This window comes from Acanthaster planci, linkage group LG15 (assembly GCF_054643075.1).
Source record: "Acanthaster planci isolate LZ-2023a linkage group LG15, COTS_SCS, whole genome shotgun sequence".
Taxonomy (NCBI): Eukaryota; Metazoa; Echinodermata; class Asteroidea; order Valvatida; family Acanthasteridae; genus Acanthaster; species Acanthaster planci.
Genome location: NC_141791.1, coordinates 1,048,507 through 1,073,873, shown reverse-complemented (window position 1 = coordinate 1,073,873; position 25,367 = coordinate 1,048,507). Strand labels below are relative to the sequence as shown.

Sequence of the window (25,367 nt, the reverse complement as noted above, 5' to 3'; positions counted from 1 at the left end):
TTTAGGCAATATTCTGATCGGACGGGAATTTCAATGGCCGGCTCAGTTTGGTTCGCTTTGAATTGAATTTTACACTTTTTGTCCTATTGTTTTGCTCTCAGTCGGTTCTGGTTTCCACACCTGTTTTTGTATCGCTTTGCCCGATCCCTCCTGAATGGTTGTTTTGCGATATAAGTGCAAAATTCCACTGAAACCATTGATATTTGATAGGAAAAATGATCATGGAAGCAAATCATGAAAAACCTCAGTGAACGGAGGAAATACGCTATGATGTTTATTCGTTTGTAATTCTGCCTGTGAAATCGTTCAGAATGTCGAAAGAATGCTTCCATTCCCTCTTCCCCATAAACTAAACCGTTGCCGAGATTCTATAAATGGAGTGCAGCGAGCGGGGGGGGGCCTTGACGGGGACATTGCTTTTTTTTAAAGTAACTGAAACCACGAACACTAGCAGCAGCACCGTCGCCAGCTTCAGGCATTAAGGGGGGTCACGGTATCAGCTAAGGAGGCCATATCACAGGAACAAAATACATTTCTCATGCTTATGGTGTTTGCGGGGGGGGGGCAACTTCCCTCTGGGGAGCGGCCCCCAAGGCCCCCTTGGCCACGGGTCTGACAAACAGCTTTACGCATACTAATTAACTTTATAAAAGAGAAAGCCTATCATTCCACAGACGAAATAATTGCATTTTCAAAATAATTATTCTCAGAGAGGCGCCACTTAGGCCTATTGACAACTTCGTCATCAGCTTAGCTTAGGTTGTACATTGTCTTCGTTTTCGGTTTACACTGTTCATAGTTTTTCTGAATAGTAGGAACAGGTCTCAGAATTCCATGATTTCTATTCACTGACTTAACTACCGGGGGACCAGTGGGGCGAACGAGGGTCACTATCTTCCAGTGCCCTTGATTTGTTAATTGACCCAGTTGCCCATCAAATTTTTTACTGTTATTGACGCCTCTGTTCCTGTTTGCAGTTCAGTTCCGATTATGTTTTGTTTCATTACAACACATGCGTTATGGGGGTGGCGAGGGGTGGGGAAACAGACCCCCCCCCCCCGGGCTAAACTGAGAAGCTCTCTGCACGGTTTTTAGGACTTGGTCAAGGCGGTCTATGATGCTAAGGGATTACGAAGCAAAGTGACTTGCGCCCCCTTGTGGTGAACTCCCTCACTTTACCAGCCGCCATATTGAACTTCTTCTGCAGCACTTCCGCTAAGTCGTGTAACTTAATCAGTGGGAAGTGCTTCGTATGTCGTTTGTTTTTCATCGCAGGAAAGTCATTTACCGATTGTCGTAAAGAATGTTTCTGGCAGACGGTATGTTGAATTACGCTCTTTACGTGTTTGTCAATATAATTGCATTTTTGTCATAATTTATCACATGTATCACGGGACTTGCTCTTCTTATTTTGGTGACAGCAGGGTTAAGGGTTGGGACTGTTGACATAGCGTTGACTGAGCGTCGTACAATTTGCATAGGCCTAGGCTCTTACATGTTTCCTCAGTACATGTACATGTACATGCACTATATATGTACATGTACACCATACACGCGCGTGTACATCACATAACTTATCTCACAAAGTACATGCAGTAGAGCTGGTTATAATTGGCACCTTATTTAAATTATAAATGAAGGGGCAGCATGGGCATGGCATGGTGGGCAGTTATCATGTCGTTTGGCACATGGCTGTGGAGGAAAAAATGATAGATCTAGTCTAAGTAACTTAGATTTTACAAATTCCCTTTCTTAACATTTTGACAGGGTCGGGCAGCAATAGAGTTACAGTCTTTTGCTTCCATTAAATAATTTGAATGTTGGTCAAGTTATCCCCAAGTCATGTCATCCCCGGGTCAAATCGTCCCCAAGTCAAGTTGTCACTGTAGATTTCAAAAGCCACCAGCCAGCTGTGTAGAACGAATGAAACTTGTGAGTACATGTACCGGTACAAATCTCTGTCTTGTTTTTCTTTCTCTTCTATGTATGGTTGATGCACCTAAAAAGAAAATTACATGCACGACAACACTTGTAAGAACTAGTGGGAGACGACTTGACCCAGGGATGATTTGACCCGGGGATGACTTGACCCGGGGACGACTTGACCTGTTTCTAATAATTTCACTCAAAATAACTCACGTTTGGTTCAAACGTATCAACGCCTGCAGGCGGGTTCCCTTACTTACAAATATTGAATGAACTGCAGCACTGTATCCAACAATTTGTAACAAAATGAATACAGAGAGCCTTGCTTGTTCACCAGTGATCGATCGTACATGTAATTAACCTCATTCCCATGGCAATCATTAGCTGCCATATTGCGCCCACTCTCGCACGAGGTAGTCCATGGGGACGAGGTTAACATACTCATCCAGAATGAAACAAAAAATAACGGATTTCTTCTTGAAGGCGAGGGCTGACCTTCACGTAATCTTTGTTATTGTCAATAATCAGCATAAAGCTTGTTTAGGTTCTTCTACCGTGCGTGACGATGGAAAAATTGTTGAACTCTTCCGATGCCATGTTCAGACTCGTGCTCAAGCGTGACCATGTGGCTGGCCTGTGGTGTTCGTGGGTGCGTGTACAGTCTGCATGTACACTCACTGTGCATGTATGACATATATTTTTTCATTCACATTGAAGTCAAGTCTTGTACTCAATTTGCTTGTTCTTAGCCAAATTGCCGAAGGAGGCATGCATGTAGGAACACTGTGGTTCATTTTATATCATTCTTTATTTTTGTTTGCTTATCACATAATAATCTCAATGTGCTGTATTGCAAACAAAAAGGCACAACAACCTGTGTCAAATACTGACCTGCATTACTACTTGCATACCATTTAAAAACAAAAAACAAAATAAAGTGGTTATGCAAAATCTGTTCAAAGTTTGTCATTCGCTTCTTTGTTGCAGGGCTGTTTAAATCACACTATATAAAAAAACAATTGCACACGGTTTTACAATTTAAGTTTTTTCTAAAAGCTGGGTTTTTAGAAAAGGCAGAAACCTCGGAAAAAAATGTCAGAAATTCATCAGAAACCACCAGAGAGTATCTAAAATAGGCAGACCTTCCAGGGCCCTTACATAGGCCCTGGATCCCGGCCGTAAGGGACTTCGTGCTGCGCGCTCATGTTGCGTGCTTCAAGTTCACGCACAAAGTTTGAACTCTTACAAGATTGCACTCCCTGCTTTTCATTTTACACTCCCACTTTTCAAATCCTAGCTAAAACACTGCTGTCAGGTTTTGGACTTTTTGACATTGAGGTTTATTTTTTTTGTACACCATGGATGAATATCTCCAGGTTCACATGTGCAGATTTCCTTTGCACTGGTCCCCCGTATGCATATACACACTGTATCACCAGGAAGATACTTTCCGTTAAATGTTTTGATGCTCCGACAACTTGCAGTAGTATTGAAAGTAAAAGTAAGTGTTCAGGATGTACAGAACTACCAGTCAGTTAACCGGTAACCAAAATTGGTAGAACAGGAACAAAAATTGACAAATATGATTGTAGTGATCCATGACCTTCCTATCATCATATTATTTGAAATGTTACTTCCCACCTACATGTATAGTATTGTCCCAACTCTAATCTATACAGTATGCAGGTGGGACCAGCCCAATTATAGTTGGGACAGGTACTGTCGTTTGGAGACGTATCATGCATGCATGCACAATGTACATGTAAATGACATTTACTGGACGTTTAGTGAATGTTGCCATTTACATGTAGTATGACTGATAGACTGGGCGTTATCTTGAAGTACACACATAAATGTCAAAACGTACTTGCTAAATGTAGCTACATGTAGTTGGTGGTTATTCTTACAATGCACATTGTACATTGTACGTGTATATTTTTGCCTGGAGCATCATTGTGTATGTACATGTACTTGTACGCATGTATTGCATTGACTTACATGTACATATACATGTACTATGCACGTCTCCTTTCCCCTGACCTTTGGCAAAGTTCTGTGCGGGCGTAGGTGCTGACCTATCTGGGTTAGGCATGACTAAACTTCATCAACCCAGGCAGTGGATGGTTTGCAGAGCTGGTGATGTTTTCTAGCCAATAAGGATGCTGTGTCAACATGTACATGTAGACGTAATTGTAAAAAGTGTTATTGCCTGAGGCGAAAAATAACTTCAGCCAGGGAAGTTCTGTATTTTCAAGACTTTTTTTCGAAGTTAATGCTCATTTTGATTTTAAATGTATTTGTTCCCACACATTTTCAAATATTCAGCAATTGCAACATGTTTGGTTAAAACTAGAGAAAGGGAGGATGGATTTTCATGAAAAAAATGGACAGAAAACAAATGTCATGCTTTATTCAGGAACGTGTAGTAACTACACTGTAGTATAGATCCTGATTGGTACATGTACAATTTAATGTACATCAGTTATTTTATATAATCACCCAATGTGTTTGTGTGTACATTGCATGGTCTGCCTATCCTAAAAGAGGCCTACTGGGCACTGGGTACAAGGGTTAAACAAATTACATGCTGAAAGAAAAGTTTGCTCGTGCCTTTAAAAAGGAAGTGTGGTATTACCCATGACCTTGCTTGAAGTTTGTACATGTAGAATGCATAAATGTACAACTGCAATGGGCTTTCACTGCACATGTCCATGTAGGTATTTCCTCGTTCAATGGGAAAGCATTTCAAGAAATACAGTGTATGAGAGAATATGTTGTACAAAGTGTATTGAAGGCCCCAAACCCAACTTTCTATGCATCTTTATCCCTAACACTCCTCAGTCCTCCAACAGGTGAAGGATTGAGGAGTGTTAGGGTTAAGAGGCCTTAAATTTTATGCTACTTGTTTCCCAACCTACCCTTTTTTGATGGCACAACTGTAAAATTTTTTGAGAAATATGAATTTAAGAAAGAAAGAAAAATTGTGTGTATTGTAGTTTGAATGTGGTGCGAAAAGGTTCAACGGACTAATTTATGCTTTTAACTTGTACATGTACCCTTTGACATAAAGCCACCAGACTTCCCTTGCTGTTGGTATTTTGAACCAGTTAATGCATAGTGTACCTACACACTAAATCGCAAATAAATAAGTAAACACATGGGTCGAGTTCGGGCGACCTGTTCTTGACACAGGTTTCTTGTTCTCAAGCTCGAACAGCGGGAACATGACTCCAGAACACTGTTTTTGGAACAGGATCACACCACCTCCTCATCAGGGTTTTACAGGAACACACGGAAAAACAGCTGCAAAAAGTAGAGAAATGGCTTACAAAGCCAGATACGATGGGAAGTTCTGCAAAATTAACATTAATTACTTTCCGTGACACAAAAAATGAATACTCCTGTTTAAAAGAATTCAGCCGAGTTATCCAAACATTAACTTTGAATTACATACTGTGCATGGATGCCGCCATGTTGCCTGTTGATTACCTCTAACTACATGTACTAGCAATTACCAGATGTTTTGTTTCCGGCGTTCGAGCGGCCAACCCACGAATTACAAATAAAGCTGTTCATGAACTATGAGAACAAGCCGCCCAAACTCAGCCTTTGCTACATGAACCCTGCTTTCAGACACCATGTAAGAAGAAATAGTTTGTTTTGGCCTGATCTCTGACCATGCTGGTAAGTCTGCCATACCTACTGGTAGTCTTTCTTCGGTAATTTAAAGTGTGCCGGGGAGGGGGGAATTGCTGTAAAAATGGCAATGACTGGGTTAACATCACTATTGTATAACGGTTTGGAAGTTTCCAGACAGCTTCATTATAAGCAGCTTCCTGAGTGTAATCCTAGTATAGTCCAACCCTTTTGCAGTAATGGGATACTCACAGATGGTACATGGACATGTACTGGTCCTTTCATGTACAGGATAAGTATGAGATGAAGCCCACGTTATGAAGCCACAGCATGACTGGAAAATAGACATGGACATGTACTTACATAGATGTCCTTCATAACACCACACAGTGTGGGCGTCGTTTTGGTGAATTCAGGATTTGGTGCAGTAGTTTGTTTGTTTATTCACTAGACTTCACAGTTTTGGTTAGATTTTCCACATCTTTACCTACCGGTACTAGTACATGTACATGTAGCTAGTTTAAGCCCTGTTTCTCGAAGAAATTTTAAGTCTGTTTTTGTCACTCCTGTGGAAAGAAGGGTTGTGTGCTCCATTTAATGTTTGCCTACAGTAACTGTAATTGTAGCACACACAGAGAACAGACTGAAATCACCCTCAAAAGGCCACTTTATACACACATGTAAGTATACAGAGATTGGTGTCATGGAACCTCACATATTTAGCTGGATCTTCTGCTTTACAAATTTATATGCTAAGCAAAAATCGGCTGAGAGCCCACTGCAAGTGGTGTATATGTACATTGAATTGTGTCTTGGCCAGTAACCAGTTTTGCTAAGTGAACATTTTCCATGATTAGCAGTAGAGATACATTGTACACGTAACTGTGCTCAGCAACTCCATAAAATTCGCCCCAGGTCTTGTTGGTGTCCATTCTAGGTCAAGTATGCAGCCCCAAATACAGTGATACCACCGTAGGTGCACTGGAGTGGTTTAATAGAATTAAAATTTTAAATACATGTATGGTGGCCATGGTTAGAAGCCAGTCATTCATGTCAGTGTTATAATTTCAATCACATGGTTACTTGTAACTGTAACCCTTACAAGGTGTAATCAGGAGAATTAAAATTTGATTGAATACCAGACGCAATTCCAGAGTTGAAGAGTCTTGGTACCATACGTATGGTGGTAAAAAAAACATGTGTGAACATGTCGATTTTTCATTTTTTTTTACTTTTCCCTGTTATTTTAATATTTTATGAGGACTGCTGGAAATTACTCCCAACATGATTGTTTTATAAACGTTGAACAATCTGCATTGTAAACTGTTTGGAATGTAAACATGAATGAATGTACATTTCATTTACAATGAAAACTAAGGCCGTGCATACGTCACCTTTCAAGGTTTATTCGTCTGTATTTGTACCTCGTTAACTTGTGGATTTATTCGTTCTTTATTTTGCGAGGCTTGTTTACCTAGCCGTTGACGGTAGTTCAGTTGTCAGCATTCATTGCATTGCACACCATGTATCTGATGTCATTGACCCATGGCTCAAGTGCACAGTAGATTCTGTTTCTTGTTTGAGATGCATCTTGAGTGTCCCGTCCTGTCACTTATTAAAGATGATAGGATGAGAACAGAAATGCAGTGGAAAAATGATTCACAGAGTCCGTGAAGGCAGTGAGTTTTTCCCCGTTACCTGAATCCTCAGCGTTGGGTAGCCTACAGAGAATTAATGTTGTTGAATTTCCTCAGTTGTTGGTTGCTCTCTGTCCGTAGGAATTACTTCTAACAAGACCATACATGTACATGTTTTTGTTTTGTACATTTAAGCTTGCTGAAGGAAATAATTACATATCATATACATGTCAATGGCACCCTGAATGTTTATTTTATGCAAAGTTTCTGTAATATGTTAACATTTAATCCAGAATTAGTCATCAATTCAAGCTCATTGAGATTGATGTTGTTTTAAAAACACAGATGAGAAGGAAAGTGAAATGTTTTTGCAGTGGAGGGCCTTGTTAACATACATGCACTCTCACTTTATTTAAATCCATGATCTTTAAGTCAGTTTACAGAGTATCATTTACATACACACTTCCTGCAGCGATAGCCTTTGTTACTTTTGCTGCATACTGATGGGTAAATCAATATTTAGAACTCAACTGGATTCAAAAGCAAGACAAGTTGGTGATCAAAATTCAGACCCTGCCCTCCACGATGCAGCATTAGGTGTATAGAATGCAGGATTGGATGCATATGATTTATATGTGTGTGTGTGTGTGTGCCATTTTTTACATCCTGATTAAAGCAGAGATATTTCATGGAGAGAATACATGTAGCTTGACATTTTGATTGAACTTCTGCTTTGAACAAGGCTTCAAGGGGAATCTTTCTTGAATTTGGTCATGCAGAGCCTAGTATTTGTATAGTTTGTTATGCTTACATGTATGTCCCAGTTTTAACTTCAAGTTGGCTTAGTGCTAGGGCCCATGTTAAATCCACATGTATTTATTGTCCACCAGAGGACTTAATCCTGTCCATGTGTGCTCAATAGTCTGTCAATCGATTTAAGAATAAGTAGTGTTGGATATGTACGTTTGTACTGAATACATGTATGTAAGATACACAGAAGCCAGTGTGTCATGCGAGCGATAGATGCATTTTTTTTTGTAATTTATTCCTCACCTTTCATTTTTTATTTATGCATTAAATTTATTTTATGCATCTCATGAAAATATTAATATGAACTCATTTCTTTTTTCTAATTTCTCGCTCTTGATTCTCAGAAGTTTGATCCCTGTCGCCATGCCGTTGGTCAAACGAGAAATTGAGCCGGTCCACCTCAGCCGGGGTGTCATCTCCCAAGGCATCTCCAATGAGCTAGAATGCGTGACCAACACCACGCTGGCCGGCATCATCAAACAGCTCAGCAACTTGAGCAAGCATGCCGAGGACATCTTCGGAGATCTCTACAACGAGGCGCATTCTCTGTGCCGTCGCTCCAACTCGCTGCAAGACCGTATTGACAGGCTGTCGGTCAAAGTCAAGCAGCTGGACGCCACGCGAGACGATGGTAAGTTTCTCAAGGGAGGGTGCTGCTGCATTTTGGTTTGCAAAACTGTGCTTTCTCAGACTTTGCCTTCGACCAAAATCATCCGATCATCCCAATATTCACAATAACCTGTTGCAGCTTGGTGTTGTTTGTTTTGCTAAAGAAAGCTTAACTTTGTTTCATCTTGTATTATTTTAAAGAAATTTATTCCGTGTTGGGGGAGGGGCCTCTTGCTTATTGCCACCAAAATGCAGATTACTTTGGCCTTAAATGCTGTATTTCAACACAAAGTGAACCTAAATCATCAATCCATCGTGTTCCAACAACAAATAAGTACACTTATGATATTCTTAGTATTGTAAAATCATTATATCTACTGCATCTCTTGCCCAAGAGTCAGATGGGAAGTTCAAACTTGCAAACGACTTGACCCTAGGACATGATCCTGTCTGAACACATTTTCTCCCAAAAGAGAACACATTTCATACTTCTTCCCTTCCTCCAACCTCCCTCCGAGCAAACTCATCTGACTTGATGCTCAGAGTTTACTGACCCCAACCGAGGCTGCTTTGAACATGAAGCCACACCTGTAGGGGGGCATCTCAGGGGTATCGGCACACCATCTCCTTCCCTCAGGATCTCCCCACGGCGCTTACTCTATGACTGGTCTGTGCCTTTGTGTTCACTCTCAGTTCCTAGAGAATCGGTTGGGGCTGTTTTTTCAGTAGGCTTTGGTTAAGCTCAATGTTGCTCTAATAGATAACGCCTTTTAACGGGACTTGACTGAGTGCATTTTTTCTGTTTCCAATTATGTTTGTGCAGTAGTGCTCTGTGAAATGCATTGCGTATCATTTAATTTTTAAGGTGCGTATGCATGGATTTTATTGATGAAGTACATTATTAACGTTATTTGTATTGTGTATGCCCACATAGACATATTTTGACAGAGTTATTTGCATTTTGCTCAAACTTACCGTACACTCTTTGCCTAATTTACATGTACCGGTACATGAATGTCATAAACATGTGTGAATGCATGTACATGTACTTAGTACATGTAACTTGTAGTCCTGGATTCCTAGCCATAATTCATACAGATACATGTGTGCACATGTATGTACACTGTTTTGTGTATACTTATCCACTGCATCTCTTGCCTAAGAGTCAGATCAAAAATGATCATTTGTACTCGCCATGCTCAAGATGAATTCCATCTTTGGAAATATTGGCCCAGAGGGCAACAATTAGTGAAAACCACTGATAAAATACAATTGGGTCCCTCAAATTCATTACATGAATGTATTTTTACCTTTCCAAATTTTTTCTGCATGGCAAAAAAGGGGAGGTAATACAAACTGTCCACGACCAATCAACTAACGGTATTATTTACATTGTGTGTACAGTAAACCTAGTTTGCACCTGTAGGACATGCATCATAGAAATCTACATACCAACATTCCCTTGACCTCATTCACAAGCAATACAGAAATCACAGGCCAATATTTATACTTAATCCACACTGGGAACTACACCTGTTGTTTTGGGGCATCAATCAATTTTTCTGCCATTAGTCTGTCAAGTGATTCATCCCTGTATTTACATGCATACATGGAAGCATGTGTATAGTCAGTACACTGTATTGCATTGTGTGGTCTTCACTACCACACAAATCATGGAGGACTTCCTGTGTGTACTTACATCTGTCACACTGGTCATGCAGAGTGATTTACATTCCGTCAAAGTGAAATTGATGAAATGGTAAAAGGCAATAGTTCATAAGATGGTTGTCACTGTTATACATACATGTACCTGTGTGGAGATACACATGTACATGTACATTATACACCAGCACTTACAGGCCTACAATTCCCTGTAGTTCATCTGCTCAGTTCTAAAAGGCCATGACAGCAAAAATGTAATTTTGGTGATACTCTTAGTGCCTTACTATGAGCATGAAAGAAATATTACCTGTATATATGGAAACAGACTACCTGTACATTTGATGTATATGTACCCGGTACTATACTTTTATATATTAACCCTAACACTCCTCAATCCTTCACCTGTTGGAGGATTGAGGACTGTTAGGGTTAAACAAGTTTTCTTGGCCAAAATGTTTAAATTTCAACCAATTTTGTTGTCTGATTTTGTATTTAAAATCCATGTACACGTACAGGTAGTATTTTTCAATATTAAAGGACCTTTTGATGCAATTCTTCAGGGCCTTTTAGCACTGACATGACATGTCACAAAATGTAGGCTTTAGCAATTTGTTTTCTGTAGCTAATCCTTCGTTCTCTATCATGGGGTCAATCTTTTTTTTGATACTTTTTCAAGAGTGTGTTTTCTGGATTGCTCACTGAAAAGGTTGGTAACATTTTTTTAGGTGGAGGTCCCGGCAGCTCTCCACATATCCCCGCTGGGAATCAGTGCACGTTCCAAGCCGATGTGTTACCGTGCATGTACGTGCCTAGGCTCCCATTTTTGTGCGAGCGCTTGAAAATTTGGGAAAGATAAAAAGCCAGCGCTGAAACTTGAGGACTCAGAGGGGTTGAATCAGGCAAACTATGGTATACATGTACCTGCCAGTACAGGAATAGGCCTACTGTGCAAGTCTGGTGGGTCCATGATGTTTGATGGAGGGGTCAAACAGCCTCTAGAATAAAGAGTGCAGGTGTTGGATCATGGCCAATTGCTCTCACAAACTAAAAGTGTAAAATGACAAGTGTTTGAGCTGTCCCATGTACTTCCTACATGTACATGCACTCTCTCAGCACAATTTTTATGACAGAATCTGAGGTTAAATTCAGCTCTGATTTGGGTTGGGAAATATTTTCGTCAAGTGCCCTTGGGTTTAGTTTTATAAACTACAGAATGGGTTGTCAGGGTTTGGGGAGTGTGGAATTTGTGGTACCATGACTGCTTTGACAGTGTCTCCCTCGACTGGGCGTTTTGGCAATGATCATGCTGCCAATTATTTTATCAGCAGTTCATCACATCCTTCCGGGAACTGGATGGCATCGTTAAACGTTTGTAATTCTTTCATTCTGTTACTGGAGCAGTATTGGCAAATGCGCTTAGCGTACAAACTTATAAGCAACTTGTATCAGGCATGCAACTTCTCCTCAGATCAGCTGATTTCCTTGTTTCTCAATTCACACTCATGCCATTGACAATTGGAAATACTGTTTAGTAAAGATTGGAATTTCCTCGTTTTTTGTCAAAGTCCAAGTTGCATACCTGTTGTGTACATACTGAACAAACATACATGTAGGTGTACATGTATGCGCATAGGACATGGCCAGTGTACACATCTGTACATGTACTTTATGTACATACATGTACTTGCATGTGTGTACATGATACACAGTACACATGTACAGGTTTAATGTACAAACACACACAAGTGTGTGTTTACCTGCAGCAGGGGGCCCTGGATTGATCCTCTTTGGTTCATACATTAACCCTAACACTCCTCAATCCTTCACCTGTTGGAGGACTGAGGACTGTTTAGGAAGATCCCCCATGTGATTTGTACATAATTCTCAATTGAGGACCCTCCTGGGTGAATTGTTGACCCTGTTCAGCATCTTCAATTTAATTCAGAAGCAAACTCACATGCACATTGTGGTCTTCTTGCATGTTCATCTTCAATGTGCATCTTAAAAACTTAAATTGATCATTTTTGTTATGTATAGTACATGTCGACAACATTGCATGGTCTATACATGCACAGCATATTCTTGATTGATTAATTAATGAATCATGCATTACTTGTTATTTGCAGCCACTGTAGAAGCGTACACCTGTACATAAGTATATGCACAGGATTCTGGTGACCCAGAGTGTATGCCAAAAAGTACCACATTGCCTTTGGTGCATGGACTTCATTTTTTTCCCTTGGGGATAAAGTGACAAGATGGCCCTCATGCAAACAGTTTAAATCCCACATGGCTCTCCAGAGTGGTCAGGATCATAATTAGGGCTGATGCTGGTTTGTTTTAGGTAGAAACAAGCCCTCAGGAAGATGTTGATGTCCCTAAACAAAACGGCTCAACAATGTCATAAAGTATCGAGTTGAAACCCTCAACCTGGAACTTTGGAACACATCAGTACTCTTTGTAAATTGTGGGACTTTATACATTCCTCTTATCAACGGGGTGCTGGTATTCAAAGAACCAAAGTATTTTGGCAGCATCAGAACTTTCACCAACCTCTTCTGGTTTAAGTAGGCCTACGTGTTCTTAGAATCTGCAAATAAAATACATGGTAATTGGAGTTTTGAAAATGCACTGTGCATACATGTACTCTGTGGGCATGTAAGCTCTTATCAATCTACACATGTAAAGTAAACATGTCAATGCAAATGAATACTTGTACAAATGTACAGTAGTTTGGTACAGTTACTGGCATACAAGCAATAACATGATGTAGGCCTACATGTATAGCTGCATATCCATTGTAAACGCATGTATCCTTTTGACCAAGTAACAGGTGCATGCACCTGTCATGTAAATTGAAATTATATTTAGGCAAGCAGACTTTCTGTACACATGACCTTAAGCAGTCGGTATTGGTGTAGTAAATGCATTCATATCATGGCTCACAAGCCAGATTACAGGAAGGTTTCATAATTGAAACATTCAAGAAGCATACAAATGAAATTATGAAAACCACAGTGCAAACTAATGTACATGTACGTTGTAGTCCAGCTTTTAGAACAGTTTAGCAACAGCAGAGACAGTTGCTTGGTGGGTCGAGTAATTTTCCACTTAAAGCTGCTTGTACACAACTTGCCAACTTACAGCGGAAATACACATATCTGTCCGTCCATGCATAGCATGGGTACAGGTTCTTGTTATAGGCATAGCTCTGCCTACTGAGCAAGCACTTCCCATCTGTCCCATACTGCAACACTTCCTTGCATGAGTCCATAGACCAACACTCCCACAATGAGTTTGTTTTTGACTGACCTTCTGCCCTCTGAACTCACTGAACAAGGAAGTATGAATACAATAATTCTGAAATGATTTCACTTTGTTGGAATGCAGACATGTGGCACATGTCGTTAAAACTTGTATTTTAAGTTAAGGGGGTGCCGGGGTATTCACACTGGATCTGTTGACACACCTCTGTTCAACTAATCACGCTATTCTACAAGCAACAGCAAATAAAATGCTGTTCTGATTTAGTGTAATGTCATTTTTTGGATTTAATTTGATTTACATGTACATGTATTGTATGCTCAACCAGCAGCATGAATGCAAGTTACATGAAAAGGATGATTATGAATAATGGTGACTAAGACAATGAAGTAATGTTCAGTTTTAGAGGTGGGAGGAAAACCCCAGATAAATATTCCAGGGAAAACCCACAGCATCAGGTAGGGGATGAAAACCCAATCCTTATGCCCAGTTCCCACCTTACATTTGAACCCTCAGACGAGGTTCAGAGGTAAGTTTGTGGAGGTGAAGGGTTAGGAAAGCACAGCCAACCTGACAAAAGATGTATCAACCGAAAGTGTTTGAGTTTTACATAATTTGCATTTGTGTCTAAACAAGGCCGAGCTTAATAAGTGCAAGTTGAACGTTGTCATGCTTATATGTGTATTCTGTCTTTTTGCATTCATATATCCATCATAGTTTCATCAATCTATTCAATCAATTAAATCCCAGAAGGAACATACCTGTGTCCACCTGGTGTATGTTTACCCTTCCCCCACGAAGCAATCCTTATATCTGTTCCATTGATGTCCCTTCACTGCATGTGTTTTGCTTTTTTTCCTCTGTCTTGCCTGTGACATCTGGCATTGTGATACTGTTAGGATGATCGGATGATGCAAAGAATAATTCATTGACATATGCACCATTTGCCTATACTGCTTGCTTGATGGTGCATATATCCTGGCCACGCACCATTAACTGCTTAGACATGACTACACTTAGTAGTTACCCACATGTATGGTTCATGCCTTATGTTGAAATGAGCTCTTTATGGGTGCAAACTGCGGTTGAATTTTTGTTTTATATTTCAGCTGCATGGATAAGAAAAAAAGCCAGCTTTGTATAGATATTTATTACCAAATTCTTTCTCTCATATTGCAGTTTTGATACATGACAGATTTTGTTTGGATAATTTGTCCACAAAAGCCTTTACTTGTGCTTGTTTCTCAAGTTCCTTATGCCCAGTCAGTTTTCTTTAATTTTAGTGAAGCTCATATGACATTCTTGTTACCTTTCACAAATAATTGCCATGTCTTTGAAAACTGTCTGGTAGCCGATTGAAAGTAACGACACTAGATCCACCCTTAGTATCCATAAGCAGGGTTACCAGGCTTATAACATGCAGCCATCCTCTTAATATTCTGTGTAGATCTGTCAATTTCAGCATGTGGGTTTGACTCAAAGTGGTAAGGTGCCAACGATACAGATAACAAAATTTGAGTGTTCACTATGAAGTTTAGATACATGTACATGTACCAAAGATGGTGGCTGTATTGTTACAAATGGTAACAGTAGCTTGGTACATGGGTTTCTAACAAAAAATGTGCTTATTTTTCTCTCCACCACACATTTTCCCTCTGCTTTCTTTAATTTTGCATTTCAACCATGTCAACCTTGACACCTTATATCCCTCACTTTTTCCTTGCCATCTTATATCCCTCACTTTTTCCTTGCCATCTTATATCCCTCACTTTTTCCTTGCCATCTTATATCCCTCACTTTTTCCTTGCCATCTTATATCCCTCACTTTTTCCTTGCCATCTTATATCCCTCACTTTTTCCTTGCCATCTTATATCCCTCACTTTTCCCTTGCCATCTTATATCCCTAACGTTTTCCTTGCCATCTTATATCCCTCACTTTTTCCTTGCCATCTTATATCCCTAACGTTTTCCTTGCCATCTTATATCCCTCACTTTTTCCTTGCCATCTTATATCCTTCACTTTTTCCTTGCCATCTTATATCCCTCACCTTTTCCTTGCCATTTCCCCTTCTGACGTTTTGTCACTTTCTCATTTCCCACGGTTACATGTTGTTCCTATCAATAATCTTTCATTTCACCCTCTGCCCTCCATTTCCAAATGTCCCTTGTGAATTTTGTGATCTCTTTGCTGAATGTTTCCTTTTGTTTTCCGTCCCCCTTTCTTTACATCTAAACTTTCACCTTACCTTGTAAATCTTAATTTAATTCATCCATCCAATTCATCCTTGCTGTTTGTTTCCTTGCATCCTTTTTTCTTGTGTCTTCCTTGGTCTCTTGTATCCATCCACACATCATGCATTCTTACATTTTGCCCTCCATTTCTCCAATGTTCACACCCTTTCCTCCTTGCCTCTTTACTGCTAATGCAATGTCCTCCTTCATCCATCATCTTTAATCTGTCACCTTCCCTGCATCTTCAATCTGTTCCCTTGTGTGCTCTTCATTTGTATTCCTGCCCTCCTTTACTTCTCATCCCCTTCTTAACGATCATCTCTAATTGCTTTCTTTCACCATCTTTGCACCTCTGCCATCTTGTCATCTCTCTCCATCCTCTTCTCATCTGCCCGTCCTGTACATCCCTGGCACTGCTTTGCTGCATCTTCCTCTTGCCTCCCCTGCATCTTCCGCCCCCCGCCCCCTCGCACATGCAGTCTCCTTGCAAGACATCCAGATGCGCAAAGCCTTCAAAAGCTCGACCTTACTGGACCAAGAGGTGGTGGCTAATTACACAATGCCCTCGGCCATGCGGGAAACCTACATGCGCTGTGACAAACCGCCCAAGCTCAACCTCCTTACCCCTTACAGGTAACACAGAATAACCCCCTGAACCTTCTTTTCTCTTCTCAAATGGGTACGGATTCCTGACTGGGCAGGTTGACCTTGTCAAGACCTGGAGGTTTTTCTAGAGCCATTCAAAGTGCATAGTTGAATCCAATCTAATAAGCCTATAGGGCAGCAGAGTTTTGTCAAAGTTTTTAAGGACATGATGTACTCCTGAGATTGTACTTAACCAGTGACAATCATAAGGGCTTAATTTTCTATATGAAAGAAATCTCTTTAACTGTTTCCAGTTGTTTATAACCTTAATTTTGATTTCGTAAAATTGAAAATGATGGAAATACTCGGTGGAGAGGTCTATGGATTTCTTCATTACTTTCCTCTCTCTCTTTGCGTGGATGACTGGGCCAATATACTAGTACTGTAGATGATCATTAAAATTAAAACACTTTTCATGAATCAATAGAAAAAGGTCCCCAAAGTACATGTACATGTCAGTGAACGCTCAAAGCTGAATCCAAATGGGACACCTGTCTTCAATTGGCCCAGCTCCTCGTCTGGAATTCACTTTACTCTTGTTCAAAAATTTGCCATCTGCATTTGCAGTGAAATAATAAAAACAATCCTCAGGCTTCAAATCGAATTTGTTTGGCCCATCTTGGGCAATGTGTATGATTATGTAATCGGTGATTCTCCCCTCCTCGCTAGACCAGATAATAGCGGTCAACCTGCAAAATTGACAATCTACTCCTGCACCTGCTGTGTCTTGTCCCGTCTTTCATCAGAGACATTTCAAATTAAAAAGAAAGAGGGGTGCAGGTAGTCCTCTGAGATGAGACTGAATAATCCAATTTAGTGATGGAACAACCTTGCCTGAGGTGTTTTATTTTTTGGGAGGGAGCTCCTACAATTTAGTCCAATCCAAACATCTTTAGATTAAAAATGCTCTTCTTGTTGGAAAATTCTTTCTCTCACATCTTACGTCACCAGTCATCAAACAACTCAGGATAGGCTCTAGAAATGCCAAATTGCATGGCAGCGAGGGCCCGCAAAACATGCATTTTTTATTTGGCTAATTTCACCGCTGACAATGGTGATATTTTCCAACGGCCGGATGCAATGGTCCATAACGATGACTCACCTGTGATTAGCCTACATGTAGCTGGTCTCGCTGGTAATATCCCAAAAGACAGTGCACAGTAGCTGGTTATGAAGGATACACATACAGTAGACCGCTTGACGAGATCAATGAATTTTAATTGCCCTACCCTGTCTTAGTGTTTCCCCTGCTCTTGTAACACTTTCACGCTGCCCTTTAATCCGACAAGCGAACATTTATGCCATGTCTTGATCTAATGCTGGAACCTATCTGTAGGAAGGCATGAAGAAAGAACTTGGATGAAAAGAGACCGTTTCAGGAAGAACTTTTCTTGTTTCTGATCTTGTTTTAGATTATTGTCAAAATTTGATCTAGCGCAAGTATGTGCATAAATTGAAAGTTGACAGAACATCTGAGGAAAATTGTTCCCACTTTTTTCCCCAAGGACTAGCCTTAGATTATTTTCACTATATCACATCAAGCCTCCATCATCTCATTTTAATTTCTGCCTCAGAGCTTACCCAAGACAACCTGATGAGGGGATTCTTATTCAGTTTCAGTAAATCAACAACATTTTTCATTTATTGATTCTGTTTTGGTCAACAAAATACTATTTATGCTAAGTCGCACTGACAGATATAACAAAGATGTCAGTTCCTGAATACTTAAAAGAGGGACGGAATTAAGACCCAACAACAGCACTTTGAATGGCAAAGGAACATCTCCAGTTCTTGACAAGGTCCACACCTTTTCACACCTCCGGTGACACCAAGAGCATGGTAGGTTGTAACCTTGGAGGTTAAGAGAAAAATAAACCCTGTCCAAACAACTGCATTCCAGTTGAGCTGACACAACTGCTGGACGTTCAGCAGTTCAATGCAAGTATCATACCAGAAGCTGTGACGCTGGACTTCAGCACCATGCAGGCTGGCATGAAGGAGATGTACTTACGCTGTGATCCACCGCCGCCTCTCAATGTCTTGTCACAGTATAGGTAAAGATCAAGATGGTAGGGAAGATGAATGGGACCCAGATTTCCCCCGATTGGGGTGTTGCCATTATACAATGTACATGTAGTAATCACAGAAATTTCCCCTGATGGGGATTTGGTAAAGAACTAGTTTCAAGTGGGACTCAGTTTACTGGATTATACCTTGAACAGTTCTTCTGATTTTCGAAAATCAGGAATGTTTATGTAAGCAACATTCATTTTGGGTAGGTTTTTTTTTTTGGTAGCATTGTGTGATATTAGGGTATGGGCTAAGTTTATTTTGACAAAATGTGTTCAACCCATTCAGGGTATATTTAAGATGAATATATTTGTGCTAGTTGGGGTACATTTAGTTTAACCCTAACCCCCTAAGGGTTGCTGGCCCTAACCTTCCCCATTCACACAAAGTTAAACACCCATTTTGTACACAGAGGCTGTTGGACTTTGTTTTTCTGAGGTATGCCAAACCCAACGCAAAAGCCAGCTGTTACAGGCCTACCAGACCTATCTCCACAGAATTAAACTCTTTACTACTGTTTTATTGTGTGGTTGGGGAAGGTTAGGGTTAAGGAGGTGTAACTTGAAATATTTGGGGTACACCATGCTCATTTATCCCATTGAGAGTATAATCTAATCTTTCTGAACAGGCCATACTTCTGTAGCTTTTTCTATTGCCTTAACAATCAGTGTAATCTAACAACAGTACAGCTGTAGAATTCATTGTGGACGTCTGTTCCCATGACAGTGAAGCTGTTTTTTTAAAGAATATTTGGAATTCTGAAACAGCAGTTGTCATTTTATTCTTGGGCTAAGGGAGAGGGAGCCACTGCAGGTAGATGACCACAATAGACACGTCACCACTGAACATTGGTGATCCATTGAGTGTTGACCACATGGAAATGTGATGACTTTGTACAAGTGGTCAGTAGCAGGTGGTCTTGTTTGTTTGGCTAGCACTGAAGTTGACTGTCTGTCTGTCTGTCTGTTTGCAGGGAGGACGGTAAAGAAGCCTTGAAGTTCTACACAGACCCCAAATATTTCTTCCAGTTGTGGTGTGAGGAGATGCAGAAAAACATCACAGACATCAGAGAGAAGAAGAACAGGAAGAGAGTAAGATGCCAAGATTCTTTGCCTTCCCAAGTCCACCAAAACCAGCCCTTGGAGCAAATATCATGGAGCCTCTCAGTGTATTAATTTGAAAAAGAAAATACTTCTTCAGCAAAAGTTGGTTACTGGCCCAAATTTCACATGATGTGCATCTTTTGTGATTGGTACCCCACTGTATCCTGCGTACAGTTATTTAGTAAAAGTTTTCGACTTAGTGGAGCTATGAAATTGGGCCAGCTTTTATTGGGGTTTAATGGATTAAGCACCGTGATGTCCCAAAACTATCACTTACATGGGACTTGATGTACATGGACACCTGCTCTGTCAAAGTGGAACACACTAGCTGGTGTTACTTTATAGTGTTGGGAATTAGAGGAGGAATGTTTGTCTTTTTTGTTATTCTTGCGTTAATTCTTTGTCTTTATCTTGTCTGCGACCTCATTTTAACTTCTGTGATGAACCTTCTCTTGATTACAGAAACGCCATGATCGTAAGACGAAGGCAGGGGGTAGCAAGCCCAGCGAGGTACGGACACGGAAGAAGGAGTGGCAAGCAATGGCGGGAGGAAAGGAGTTTATGCCTGACAAGACGCCTTCCATTACACCGACGTCAGAGACCAGGGAGCAACCCAACTCAGATTGGGGCTCGACGAAAGGGTCCAATCAAAACATTGACCAGTATCAGCAGCAGCAGCCACCGATGTCGCAGACACAACCTGCCCCTCCACATCAGCTGCAACACCAGGAGGTTAAACAACAAGGGATGATGTCCCGATCTTCTTCAGAAGGTTTCGACGACGTAGCCTCATTTGGTAGCGGAGGGAATCAACGGGATTCACTCCGTCCCAAGAGCCGACCCCCGCCACCCCCATCCAATCAGACCACACCTGAGGGGGTACCACCACCACCACCGGTGGTGAATGGGACGGTGCACGTTCCCAAGAGGCCTGCTCCTGTAGCACCACCACCACAGCAACAGCAGCAGCATAACCACCATCTACCGCCCCAGCAGCACCAACAGTTTGCCCCTCAGCATACTTCCCAGACCATCATTCCTCCCCCGCCGCCAATCGATAACCGCATGCCCATGATGAACAACATCGCCAATCACGCCCCACCAGAGCCGGCCCTGCCCCCACCCCAGCCCATTATGAACTCCAATATTCCAGCCCCGCCCCCTCCCCCACCACCTCCTCCACTTCCAGTAGCTCCTGGTATGGCCATTCCTCCACCACCCAAGGGACCAGCTCCTGCCCCTACTTCCATCTCGCCACCCTCTCCACCTCAAGGTGGCGAGGTACCGGAAACATCAAGCCCAGGCAACCCAACCTCCCCTAGAAGAACATCGATGAGACCAGGGCCAAAAGTAGATGACAGCAGAAACAATCTCTTGACAGCTATACAACGAGGTATTTGTTGTCTAGAAACCTGGTTCTTTGCTGGCCTATCGGCCAGTCCATATCGTAGACCAATTCTCGTTTCTTCACTATTATTTATCTCTCATAATGACACCAAGGAGTCCTCTTCTAAAGCATCCTTGGTACTGTAGCTTACAAGCTTGGAAAAAATAGAAAGGAAACGGTGAAGAAGTGAATTAGTTTCTGTTTGAGCAAGAAAGTTTCAAATTAAACTAGTGTAAAGAATGGGATCAAGTCCGTATCACAAGATTTTTAACCCTACACTGACTTTGTCGGTAACTGCTGCTTAATTTTCCCAAACTGATAGAAGTCTGTGTTCTGCCTCCAGGTATCAACCTAAGAAAGGTTGAGATTCAAGAGGAGAGAGCCCGGCACCAGACTCCAGTTCCCAATTCTGTGGAGGCCATTTTGGCCCGACGAATCGCCGTGGAGCTCAGCGACACGGAATCAGACGACGACGAAGATGAGGATGACGATGAAGAATGGGACGATTAAATAAAAAGCTGTTGACCCAAAAGAGAAACCTCCCAAGCCAAGTGGGTCCAATATTAACATGTATTAATTTGGAGGCCATTTTAGACACAATTTTAAGGCCTTATCAAACTGTTCAAAACCTATGATCAATGTCATTTTGTCCGTTCTGCATAAACCATATGTAGTATGAGCCTCCAGCTTGACCAAGAGAGGGCACCGTTTTCCTAGCAACGCAGACTTCTTTGGTAGCAACTGCACTTCATTGGTTCATAAACAATTATGAAATGCACAAGTTACATAACTACCAACAAAATGCACACTCCTGACCAACATGGCTCTTTTCAACCAATGAGGGGGTGCTTTTGTTCAAGGTGGATTGGCAATAAAGAGTATGCTACATGTGTAGATTCACAGGTGGAATTTAAAGTTGTGAAATATCCACGTGCCCCAAAGCGCGAGCACACCAATACGTTAAATGGTGTTAAAGGGTAGTACAATTCTTTGCTAACTGTTCAGCAGCATAATGAAATTTGCCCCTAATAGCTCTTGAAATCCCAAGATTGAACCTCATTCACACAAGCAAAATTAAACTCATTGGTTCAAAAAGGGTTCTTGTTGCATGGATTGACAACTTTGACAAGAACCAAATGTGGAAAAACTCAGTTGGAGCTAACATTGCAAAGAAGAGATGCATCTGACATGACAACCCATCCACTTTTAACAGGTGTTACTAGACAGCAGGTTGATAAGGCCTCATACTCCAATTAGTTCGTGTTACCTTTGAAAGACTGTTTGTAGTCTATTTTTCCAGCTGTTGTGTACATTTTGGAGCATTTGTCTCTCAGTCTCAGGGCAAAGCGAGGAAGACTTAGTCTGAGAGTGGACAGAAGCTGAGATGAGGGCGTGTTAAAACTGTAAAAAAGAATAGTGGGGACATGAATCAAATTTGTAGAGTTTCACTTATTCTGTCTCTCACATTGTACTTGATCTATTCTGGGTTGGTGTGACAAATGTTGTACTCCTTAACAAGATGCTTGGGGAAGCTGCATCTCTTGGTGTTGGAAAACTCAAATCTTATGACATTTTATTTTTCATCGGGAATTTTGCCTGTTCAATTTAGGGAAATGCCTTTGGAAATTCTTTCAATTTAAATAGTCAAGAAGAGATTAGAAACTTTGTCCAGAGGTACTCGTGAAAGTGGCACATTTAAAGAGATTGAAGACATCTCTGATCTACTCAAGGTTACTTGAAGCTTGACCCAGAAGCAATGTTTGTATCCAATTTCCCAGTCACTGTTCTTACGTGTTGGCAAAAAGGATCCATGTTTTAATCCAGTCATTTTGCAGTCTGTAGCCGCAGAAAGCAAAGTCCGTAGTCTCTGAAGCAATGCCGTCAATGGAGCACAAACATTTCTGAAAAGTAATCACCGTTGCGTTCAGCTGTGAAATCACTCCGGTTTGTCTTTCTCTCCATCCTCTGAGGTCACCTCATAAAGTTTTCTAGTGAACGCTTCCCAGAAACCTAGCTTAGCTTCTCCTAAGCACAAATTCCAATGTTTGTTATCCTGCGACAGTGAATCAAGAACTGAAAAAGAATTATGTCCACTAACGTCAGAATTTCAGTGTTGGGGATCAACTTCTGTTAATTTTTTTTCCCAGGGAAACAATACATGTGTTTCCATTGAGAAACACATCTTGTTTTTTTCTGGGTTGCTTGCAAATTTTAATATTTATACAAAGTGTAAACAAAAATGTATAAGAAATTTAAACAGATCTAGCTTTTCTAACTTACTATAACAAGGGACTGAATTTAAGAAATTGTGTAAAGTATCTTTCTACATAATAGGAAAAGTTTGTAAAAAATATCTAAATGTACCAGTAGCATGATAGATGTTTTTCTTGCTGTCTGTACAGTGTGGCTTAGCATGTTAGTTCAGTTTGCAAATCCAAGAATTCCTTTGTAAAATTTGCACAAAGTTGTCTTTCATTTTTTTGTACCTGTGACAACTGGCTGTATTGTGAATCTTCAAATATTAGTGGTCAAGTGAATGCATTGGGACATTCAGCAGAACATGTCAAGCTGAATTTTGCCTCTAGGGTCCCGGTGATATATGAGGACCAATGTTATAATCGAGACCTTGCTCTGGGCCATGCACAAGACCAGTCACAAGACCATGCACAAGACCAGTCACAAGACCATGCACAAGACCAGTCACAAGACCATGCATAAGACCAGTCATAAGTAACAGGGTGAACAATGACAAAGGAATGCTTTTGTTGCAGTTCATTTGAATATCTTGTGACTTAAATTCGGTCTTGTGCTAATCTTGTGACAGTCTTAAGTGGTTTCGACTACAGCATTGTTGAAGACATATCTCTGACTTATGGCTTGCTGGTGGCTGACCACTGATATACACCTTCTCTCCCCTGACAAAGCAAGTCCCAGCATATGCACATGGGTTTAATGTATGTGTGAATTGCTAGTTTGACCTCACGAGGTCTCCATAACAGAAAGCTTTTCCCGATATGGAAGCCATTCCGTGACACTATAAAATGACTTCACAGCGTTCATTTGTTCTTGTTCAGCAACACTTGGTTACAGATCCATATTTCTTTTGTCCCAAGCAAAGCAAACGTACCTTTGCTAAGCAAGCATAGGCTGGGGACCAGTGAAAGAGGAAGATACATTACATGAAATTTTAGTTGGTAACCCTCAATTGGTCCTCTACTCCACTCAGTATAAAAGTAAATAGATATCACTAAATCCCAAATACAGGTACATAAATCTTAGGAGTGCTGATTTTTACTTTTGCTTTTCTTCAGAATATGTTTTGTATCATAAATTATTTACAAGTGGCCGTTTACTAAAGACTTAGTCATTGATTAGTATTTCCATATGACAGACTGTATCTTTATCGACCTGTAACATTTTGTATAGGATAAGCCCTTGAGTGTGCATGTCTTTTTTGCTTTGATTTTATGAATGTAAATGTCAAGGTGAATTTTGTAGCAGTTGATATCCAAATTAACTTTTCTACAGTTTAATGTCTCACCATTTTGAAGGTTTTTTGTACCTTCAGTGTTGTTCACTTGTCCTTTCTCAGTAGCATTACCTTGGGTTAGTTAATGGCGATTAATATGGGCAGGTTTCTTTGTCAGCAAATGAGCTAATTTATAGTCTAAGCCAAATGCGAAAGGGGCATATGATTTGAAATTTGATTTTTTTGGTACAGGTCAACATCATTGAGTTCATTGTCAATGATGCGAAAAATCTTTAGCGATATTTTATTAATAGTGTTCATGTATTATACAGAGTAGTAGGTTATCAGGAGTAGGAGGTGTTGGAATATACATGCACGTGTATATTGCTATTATGATTTATTATTTGATCTATTATATTGAATACGTCAGGATATTGAAAGAACCAGGATGTCGACCTTTGTGAATTCTTATATTAAATTGTGCTTGGTTTTTAGTTTGAATTAACAAGCAGATACTTAGTAATAATTTTAATCCTCAAATTAATTTTTTTTTGCCGTTGGTTATCTTTGTCGTAATTTTTTTCTCCAAGTTTGAAAGGTGCATGTTTTGCATGGAATGATATTTCCCGAAGATACCAATTTGAATACTCCCACATTTCATTCTGATATTCTCGTCTTGGTAGAGAATGCCCTTGAACCAAAAAGAAGAAGATTTTGACTTATTCAGTGATCAGTTAATGAGATTTATAATAAAAAGTTACTTCGGCCGTAACTGTTCTTGAAGACTGTCAGTTAATAGGTTTATATCTGTTCAAGACATTTTTAGGGTCGGTAGTAGTTTTTCAACCTCTGTACTTAGATTCTCCTGTCTATTGACAGGGTAGGTGTTTTGGTACATATAAAGTGACGTTCTGAT

At 40.5% G+C, this 25,367-nt stretch overlaps 1 protein-coding gene across 2 annotated transcripts; it reads left to right on the top strand.

Annotated features, from left to right (window-relative positions):
• The first annotated feature begins 1,171 nt into the window (after positions 1 to 1,171).
• LOC147796563 (uncharacterized) lies at positions 1,172 to 25,223 on the top strand. Of its 2 annotated transcripts, none has more exons than XM_087146678.1 (6): positions 1,172 to 1,319; positions 8,354 to 8,640; positions 18,323 to 18,476; positions 19,466 to 19,583; positions 20,058 to 20,988; positions 21,326 to 25,223. In XM_087146678.1, the coding sequence occupies exons 2-6, from the start codon at positions 8,373 to 8,375 to the stop codon at positions 21,490 to 21,492; spliced, it is 1,638 nt and encodes a 545-aa protein (XP_087002804.1). In that variant the 5' UTR covers positions 1,172 to 1,319; positions 8,354 to 8,372; the 3' UTR covers positions 21,493 to 25,223. The 2 variants fall into 2 exon arrangements, with proteins under 2 accessions (XP_087002804.1, XP_087002803.1); XM_087146677.1 differs by lacking the exon at positions 18,323 to 18,476 and adding an exon at positions 16,257 to 16,410.
• The last annotated feature ends 144 nt before the right edge of the window (positions 25,224 to 25,367 follow it).